At 43.5% G+C, this 10,017-nt stretch overlaps 1 protein-coding gene across 1 annotated transcript; it reads left to right on the forward strand.

The window, feature by feature from the left end:
* The first annotated feature begins 329 nt into the window (after positions 1-329).
* On the forward strand, positions 330-5,866 carry LOC137277701 (uncharacterized). Its single transcript, XM_067809580.1, has one exon. The coding sequence runs from the start codon at positions 580-582 to the stop codon at positions 5,614-5,616; it is 5,037 nt and encodes a 1,678-aa protein (XP_067665681.1). The 5' UTR covers positions 330-579; the 3' UTR covers positions 5,617-5,866.
* The last annotated feature ends 4,151 nt before the right edge of the window (positions 5,867-10,017 follow it).

Here is a 10,017-nt window from a genome sequence, read left to right on the forward strand (position 1 = left end):
CTACAGTCACACCGCTTCAAGGCGGCATGCAATACCAACCACACGTACAGTTAAACTAACCAATTATTACCACATGGTCCATTAAATAAATAGAGGTCAATCTCGTGAACAGATTATTTTATGTGGATGTAGTGACGTACGGTTCAAATCAAGGTCACGATTTTTCATTTAACGTCGGATAGTTAGGTACACTCGTAAATGTGACACGAAAACGTGACATGTTGAATCTGTCTCTCTGAGACAAGCGGCATGTTGAGGGCGGAGGTCGCGTTAATCATGCGCATAGCGTCACATGATGCGTTATGGTGGTGTTTCCAGCACTGGTGCGATCGACCAGACAGCAAGCAGGTCTTTGGAGCTCAAGCGTGTTTAATACAAAGGTGTTACAAGTCTTCAAGTGACCTTTAACATTTTCGACTGACCTTGACACTAAACGCTTTCGAATACTCCTTTCGTGTAACGTATTCGTGTTAAAGGTTAACAGGTTCGTTCGTCAACGATTCTTACAGAGTGATTTATATACATGGACAAGATAATTTGAAGCCACCCGGACTACAAACTCCCAGTTGTCTGTGAAACATGAAGGCGCTAATAGCTTGGATGTGTCTTGTATTGGTCCCCGTGATCAACGCTTTAGGAAACCCTCTGCCTGGCTCATGTCGGATATGTCAAAAGAGGGGCATCTGTAAACCTCCAGACTGCGTGTGTTGCAGTGACAGAATGCCCTTTCCTAGGAGGAAGACGCCCCAGATGGTCTATTTTACCTTTGATGACGCTGTTGCCAGTCAAATCATTCCATATTACAAGAAGTTGTTTCCTCCAGATAGGTTCAACCCAAACGGTTGCCCTATAGCCATGACATTGTTTGTGTCAGATAAAGACACAATATACTCACAAGTAAAAGACTTTTACGACCACGGGATGGAGATTGGTGTTCATAGCGTCACCCACGATCACCTTACACCAGAAACGTTTGCCCAAGAAGCTCAAGGCCAAAAGGATAAGCTAGTTGCTGCAGGGATACCTGAAAAGGCCATCACGGGTTGGAGAAGCCCATTTCTAGAAGTCGAAGGTAATACCCAGTTTAAGAACCTAACTTATCTAGGATTTAAATATGATGCAACACTTTCTACTGCACAAACTGATGGCCGTGGAAGATCATTCCCTATACCCTTTACACTTGATTATGGTTGGCCTTTCAGCTGCAGGATTAATGACTGCCCAACCGAGCCTCACAAAGGATTCTGGGAAGTTCCGGTAGTAGAACTGCGCATGACTCATGATCGACCGTGTGTCTATGTCGACGCTTGCCCTATACCATGGGGCAACCAATCAGCTGCTTCAGAGTTGCTTTGGCATAATTTCAATCGCTACTATGAAGGGAACCGTGCCCCACTTGGATTCAACATGCATGCTGGATGGTTTTATGATCCAACCAGATTAAAAGCCATGGACCAGTTTATCGAAGCTTTATCTCAGAAAGATGACGTCTACATTCTTACTATCAGCCAAGTTATTGAATGGCTTAAGAACCCAACTCCACTCGATGGTATTAAGTACTTTGACCCTTGGGGTTGTTCCCGAAGTAGAAAAATTATATTTCCAGAAGAAAGTCAGTTATGGAAGGATGTGCACCACCACCCCCACCATAACAGCAGAGTTTCTCAACCGTGGTTACAACATCGTGACACTGTTCAGGAACAGCAACAAGTAGCGCCAAAAGAGACTGATCCCAAACCTCAAGGTACACAATCAAGCAGACATTCGCCCTCATGGTGGCAGAATCATAGCTGGTTGTTTGAACGTAAAAGTCAACCGAGACAAGAAGTTGATCAGAATACTGGTAATCCCCCTGAAGCCAAAGCTCCTCCCGAACCCAAGCGTAATGTTGTATACACGGTCAAAAAGAAACCAGAGGTGGATTCAAGGAGTGGTACTCCCATGGGTGGCATTGGGCGAATGATGGGGTCCAAGAGGTCAACTTCACAATCAGCTGCCCCCACACCAAAACCTCGGAAAGAGGGACCAAACCCGTCACAGGTTGGGGCGGATAGCCACTCTTCTATTTTGTGGACTATAGGGTCAAAGGTTCCTGATACAAGAGGAAAGGTTCCTAGTGACAGCAATGCGGGACAGCTGATGAAAGTTCTATTTGAAGCTGATTTGCAACATCCACAATTGCCACAACAGAGATTAACTACAGCAAAACCTCTTGTACCCAAAACAAATTCACGTTTCCCTACACCAGAACAAGCCCTTACAAGATCTTTCCCCAGATCAGACATTAGATCAGTTTCTATTAATGAACGCATGCCTTCAGGTTTTTCTCAAGACGCACCTGTTTCTGTTGTGCCTGAAAATATGAAGATTAATTCAGCATCAACACAGGAAGTGCCTCACCAAATAGAACAAAACAAGCAGGGGATCAATTTAGGACCATCCCAGGAGCCACAGCCCACAGATTCTGCCAGCATCAAAGAGAGCCAAAGAGAGAAATTAGCAAGGCTTAAGCAGCAGCTTGATGGTTTGCATGCTAAATATATTGATGCCTCAAACGCCCAAAGTCCTCAAGCTGCAAAAGCAACCCAAGTTGAGCCAAAGAGACACATTCCATCACAGGGTGAGAGACGTCGTGATCCGTCGCGGCCCCGACCATCCAAAACAGGAAGAGACAGGCAGGGACGTGACTCTTTAATCAATGATCAAGCACGCCTTGATAAAGACTATAAAATCCTTGATTTTATAGAGCCTAAAATCAACCAAGGTAATCGGCCATCTCGCAAAAAGCCTTCTGATACGCCAGAATTCATTTTTGAACCCATCAAGAGCAAGAAATCTACACATGAAAGAAGAATTCCTGATTTAAGCAGCCGTGACATCCCAGTGTCAGATAGACCTCAAGATCACAAACCAGATGCTCAAATGCTAGACTCTAATACGAACATACAAGCAACTATAGCTCGCCAGACTGTTGATGTTGATCCATGGTCAAATCCAAGAATGTCCGATCAGTCTAGGGACATTAATGCTGGAATCAATGAGACTCCCAAATCGACCATGTCCACAGGAAGATCAGTGGAGGGACTTCCATTCCTTCCTGATCATCTCATGGATCACCCACGACCAGATGCTGCAAGGTCACAGGATCCTTCTCAAACAACCAGTTCCCTTGACGCTAACAAGATGACCTTTAGGTTTGGACCAACTGAACCTGAAATAAATGCACCTGCTTCTAGCGTTCCTCGTCCACCACAGCAAACTGACCTTAGAGTACGCGAACCCTCTCAAGAACACAGGACCACCAGTGCTGACAAGATTAGATTTAGGTTTGGGCAAATGGAACCTGAAATAAATGTACCTGCTTCTGGTGTTCCACTGCCACCACACCAACCTGACCTTAGAGTTCAGGAACCCTCTCAAGAACACAGGGCCACCAGTACTGACAAGATTAGATTTAGGTTTGGGCCAGTGGAACCTGAAATAAATGCACCTGCTTCCGGTGTTCAGCTACCACCACGCCAACCCGACACAAGAGTACAGGAACCCTCTCAAAAACGTAATGGTGACAAAATGACCTTTAGGCTTGGACGAATGGAACCTGAAACAAATGCACCTGCCTCTGGTGTTCCACCACCGCCATCACATCACCCTGACACTTTCGGACAAGAATCCTCTCAAAGACTTCAAACCAGCAATGATGACAATATTAGCTTTAGATTTAGATCCACGGAGCCCGAAATGAACCAACCATCTTCTCCTGATTTCCCTCCCCAACCACCACCTCAATCTAGACTTCCTTTCTTACCTGACCATTTGACTGACAACCCTCCACCTGCCTCATCCCAGCAACCTGCTGCTCCAGCTCTTCCTGAAATAGTATTTAGATTTGGTAATCCAAACGATCACAAAAATGAACCTGCCCCTGGAAATATTCCATCAAGAAATCTTGAAGAAGAAACTAGACAACGTGAAATGATGGACGCTTGGTTTAAACAACAGCAGAAAGCAGCACAGCCCGAACATGGTGTCCCTCCAGTAGATACTGCAACTACATCTGCTGACACTGCAGATAGTGAAGGAGAAAGAATATTAGACATGCTGTCCAAAATGAAAGCTCCAAATCCGTCGACCAACCATCAACAAGATTTACCACCTAGTAATTTTGCACCCCAACCTCCAGACACATTTGATTCCAATCTGCATTTCGGCGAGACCAATCCACCACAGTCACCACCAACCCAACCTCTGCCAGCTGCATCTTCCCCGGTGGACAGATTCATGAAGACTGGTTCTTTATCTGATATCAACTTCGGGAAATCAAGTAGCCTAGGTCAGCATGGTACATTAAATACAGACATAGCTCCAGAACAGTCGGCTGACTTTAACGATAAACTTTCAGCCTTCTTGGCCTCACAAGGTGCGTCAGGTGCGCCAGTCAGCCCTGATTCACAACCTCAAGAAATCATCAGTGTAGAACAACCAATTGCAGGGAGCCAATCACACAATGGGCCACTAAGTCCTGGTACTTTTGTAGATTCACCAACATTCATCAACACACAAGGGATTGACGAAATGCCTCCATCACATGTTCTTCATGCTAATGAAGGACTTCTTCCCAGTGTTCCCTACAACCCTCCAGTCACTGTTCCTCCTCAGTCCACTGCTTCTTACACAACTGAGCCTCCATACGGTGTATGCCAGCAGGACATCAACTGTTTCCTTCCAGACTGCCTTTGCAAATCTGTGGAAATTCCAGGTGGTATTCATGCCTCAGAAACGCCTCAAATTGTGTACATCGTCATGGATGGAAATGTCAACACATACATGGAACCTAAAATCAAATCCATCTTTGACGGCACAAGAAGAAATCCTAATGGATGTCGTATATCAGGAACAATGTTCTTGTCTCACAAATATTCCAACTATACCATTGTAAAGTCATTGAGCCGTATGGGGGTGGAGATTGGCCTTGCGGGGATGCAACCAATAAACAACGAGAATGTTTCCCTCTTAAAACAAGACATCGACAACCAGTTGCACAATCTAGTTCAGTATGGAGTTGATACATCTGAAGTCTCTGGATGGAGTAGTCCTGGTCTGAACCCGAAAGGCGATGAACAATTCCGTATCCTGAACCGAAAGAGATTCTATGACTCGACGCTTCTGACCGTTGATTCAGACCAGAGACTCCTCTGGCCTTTCACCCTCGACTTCAGCTGGGGTGAACCATGTCTTATTGAAACCTGCCCTAAACAGCCTCACTATGGAATGTGGGAGGTCCCCATTATTCCACTTAGGCTAGACAAGACCAACGCCACCTGTAAATACGCTGATAGTTGCACGCTGCAGCAGATGAATGTTCTCGAGACCAAGGATTACCTTTGGGACAACTTCAAGAGATATTACAACGGCAACAAAGCTCCATTTGGCATCCGAATCCATCAATTCTGGTTCCATACCCACTTTGCCGACAGTTTACAAGGACTTACAGAGTTCCTGGACGAGATATTGCAATTAAACGATGTGTACATAACTTCAGTTGCCAAGATGTTGGACTGGCTTCAACAACCCACCCCTCTTTCTGACCTACACGTATTTCCGTTCTGGATGTGCTGATGGGGATATACCAAGAACTGTTCGTGATAGTGGTTACTGCAGACTGCACTCGCCTCCACCTGTTTTCCTTGACTTATTATACCGGTAAAACCTGATTAAGTGCGTCCAATAATGCGGTGTGTCGCAGACGATTCAGTGAGGGTGATGATTTAATCCACGGAACAAATGTCTGTTGTAGTCTGGAAAGATGCGCCGTTAATATCTGTGAATTATCTATGAACATTTTTGGAGTAAACTGGCTATAAAGGTATCTTATTTATGTTCCAGCTTTCTTTGCGGTCCATAAAAGGATGTAAAATATGTACAGTGCAAAAGAATGACGTGGGTCGATGGGGAAACCCAATGGTCGCACAGAAGACTTCGGTTCGATTCCCCACATGAGTTCAGAATGTGAAGCCAATTTCTGTACTTCGCAGCTATGACACTGGTGGATTATTAGGCCACAACATTCACACATTTACATGCTCACTCACTCACTCACTCAGGACGTGTGTCTAGAGGTACATTATGAGCAAACACCATTATCTAGCCTCATGTCGAGTGTCGAATGTCGAGTTTTGATTGGTCCACGTGACTCTGATAAAATACCTTATTCCAGGAGGGGGCGGAGAATACAGATCAGTATCATTAATAGTAAGTTTGGCGTATGTAAAATGTACCTGTCTGCCGCCCCATGCAACATAATAAGTGCTCATGTTTTCTCTCTAACTGGATCCGGGTTAGAACTGATATTCAGTAACCTATGCCTGTCGTTAGAGGCGACTAAGGGGATCGGGTGGTCAGGCTCACTGACTGGGTTGACACGTCATCGTATCCCAGTTGCGTAGATCGATGCCCATTATGTTAATCACTGGATTGACTGCGCCAAACTCAATTATTTAAAGACCATCGCCATATAGGTGGAATATTACTGAGTGCGGCGTAAATCTAATCTCATTCACCCTTTTGATGTGTGGAACCTTTTGGCCAGTGGGTTCCACTGCATAGTCGCATGGGTTCTGTTAAAGTCTATCTTGGCCAGGCAACATTTGTGGTGAAATTGTTAAAGGCGATAGATTTATATGATCGATTCCACTATGATCGATCCTCAGTCAGCCGTTGTTATGGTTCTAGGTTTGTCAGCACTGAAGTGGGTTTCATCAACGTCTGAAACCTTCCTAACTCATACACGTGGTGGTATAACTGATGCACATATCCACATAACTAAATTACCGTTAAAACAAACCCTCACTCACTCACTCACTCACTCACTCACTCACCCACTCGCTGGTATTGTCCGCTGGTGATCAGTTCCGAGGTTTTTACCTGGAGATGCTAGTTATTTCAGGGTGCAAACAACCCCAAATCAATAATGTATTAGATCGGAAGCAATTGAAATTATGGTAATAAATTTATACTCTAAATAGTACATGATAGATGACTGAATTGACAACGTTCCAGAAGTATAGTAATGTAGGGTTTTCACACTATTAAAAAAATATAAATAATAAAATGCTTAGATCAGCGTGTAATTTCAGTGAACCTAGAGATGGGACAATCTAGACTTTTGCAGTTATTACGGACTTTCAAATTATTCTCTGTGGTCTAAGATCCAGAAATAAGAATGATAAAATAATGAAGAAGTGATGTTTTTTTTCGGGTTCACTGGTGTAATGGGAAAGAAGCTTGAGTTTCCGCGTCAGTGGTGTCATGTTGTCTTTCCTGAAGACAAAACCGCCTATCAGAAACCCAAATAGGCATGCCTCTGCATAGCTTTCTGACACAGAGTAGTACAACCTTTGTTAAGTTAAATAAAAACATGGCAATGAAAATGTCAAACGTTATGACACGACAAAATTATAAAAGTGCTTGACAAACATCTATTTATCAATAAACCAATTTTTCTATTACAGATTTTGATATTTAGGGAATAAGCACTTAAGAATCCTGCTTGGTATCTATGCTAAATTTTGGTAAAAATTCTATAATTTTGACACATCACAAAAGCCTCATTTGAAATGAGGGGACGTAAAGCCGCTTAGTATCAAAGGCGCAGCTGGAGATAACGCCTCGTTAATGAATGCATAATGAATTCGCTGGAGCTAACACACAGATCCTATTTAATGGCACTGTTTATTAAAAACGGAGACCAAACCGAAAAACAAATAATATGAGAAAGCTGAACTAAGCTAAAATGGGCATTCTGATATTTTATGCAGTGATTTGTTTTCAGGGTTTCCAAAGTAGGTGCTCTTTGTAGGGGACTTTAAGTTGAAGAGAGACCATAAAAATATTATTTATATTTAATTACACTGACTGAAAGAATAACTTAGAGTTTCAGCTGCTTCCGATGAAACAAAAGTAGCATAAAGAATGAACATAATTTGTTATTGCCATTACTAGTTGTCACGAGAAGTTCCGGGTTAGAATGTATGTTCAGCAACCCATGCTTGCCATGAAAGGCGACTATGCTTGTCGTAAGAGGCTAACGGGATCGGGTAGTCAGATATCAAGACTTGATTGACACATGTCATCGGTTCCCAATCGCGCAGATCGATGCTCATGATGTTGATAGCTGGATTGTCTGGTCCAGACTCGATTATTTACATACCGTCGCGATATACTAGTTGTCAGATTACAACTTGCCATTTTCATTTCGCTTGCATTGTGCTGACTGATCCTCTGTCAGGCACTGATGAGGTCAGCTTCCATAGATAAAGATGTACACATTCTGTTACCCCTTCACCCTAACACAGAAATTGCTAAACATAGTAATCCATATCGGGAGGCCGATATATGAAAGAATGGCACATCAATGCATACGGAATCCTGAATGTAAAACACTGCATTAGGATAATCAACACATTTCACTTGTGTATTCTGAAATATACTCTGAGAAAATAAGTAAAGGATCACCGGAAAAATCAAGCGTTCCTTTATTATTTTCCAGTTTTCATCACCACAGCGCAAGTAAAAGCTGGTGATGAAAACTGGAAAACATTAAAAGGTTTCTATCAAACACTTGATTTTTATGGATTTCTTTATTTAGTTCTCTCGGTATATTACCCATACTTAAATCTATACCTTGATGCTAATTAGGCAAAATGGCGGTGGCACGAATCACTCTAATAACATTATACTGTTTTGAGTGGGAGAGTGAGTGAGTGAGTGAGTTTAGTTTTACGCCACACTCAGCAATATTCCAGCTACATGGCGGCAGTGTGTAAATAATCGAGTCTGGACCAGACAATCCAGTGATCAACAACATGAGCATCGATCTGTGCAATTGGGAACCGATGACATGTGTCAACCAAGTCAGCGAGCCTGACCACCCGATCCCGTTAGTCGCCTCTTACGACAAGCTCAGTCGCCTTTTATGGCAAGCATGGGTTTTGCTGAAGGCCTATTCTACCCCGGGACCTTCACGGGTATTGAGTGGGAGAAGGCAACAAACGCCCCGTGATGCAGCCTGATGTCGCCCCTTCCAGCTTTACACACTATAATATTGATGTTTCAGGAAAGACTCCTTTTATCTCACAATGTATACGTCAACTTCGATGGGGAAATGTATGGACGTCCCCTACCAGCAGATGATTATGGCGTCAGTCGCCACAGACTGACAAGATGGTGTTACATTGGTGGCAATTCATAATTAATGAATGAGTGAGTTCATTTTCATGCTGCATTCACAAATATTGCATTATATGTTCTGTAAATAGTAGACTCCGGACCAGACGACCCAGTGATCAACATCTTCGCAGTTGGGAACCGATGACATGTCAACCAAGTCAGCCTGACCACCCGATCCTGTTAGTCGCTTCTCCGGACAGGCATGGGTTACTGAAGATCAGTTCTAACCCGGGTGTGTTCTCATTTAAATCAAGTAGACTAAGCAAATATGTCGTCGGTGTTGGCCTAAAACCATACCGCTCCAATACGCCTAGAAAAGCTAAGTCGTCAAGTGGGTTTGCTCGACCTCGAAGCACACACTGAACATACATGTTTTCTACCTGGTTGGTCGAGTCTGGCGCAGGTGATCTTCAGTGAGTGGTGTGCAGAGCACACTTGACATCACAGGTAGTTTATGCTCAGGTTTATCTGTCAAATTCTTTATAACCTTCGTTTATTGAGTCTGCGAAATGGATTCCTACAATCGTTCCTTCCTTGTACACACAAAACCGACACAGACAATGTGCTTGTAAACACATCATGAATTCGAATCGGGCCTGCCTATCAACTCGTATTTTACGACCGCTTCCTACAACTACACGTCACATTAACGGGTATACACCCCGTATACAACAGTTACGTTATAACAATGCATGTCCTGTAGCCTCAGTTGGATACTTCGACCTACTCATTTAATCGGATGAAGCCTACACTGGTCGCTACCGAATCCATTTCGTTAGAACCTATTCGTCA

Source organism: Haliotis asinina, chromosome 3 (genome assembly GCF_037392515.1).
Source record: "Haliotis asinina isolate JCU_RB_2024 chromosome 3, JCU_Hal_asi_v2, whole genome shotgun sequence".
Taxonomy (NCBI): domain Eukaryota; kingdom Metazoa; phylum Mollusca; class Gastropoda; order Lepetellida; family Haliotidae; genus Haliotis; species Haliotis asinina.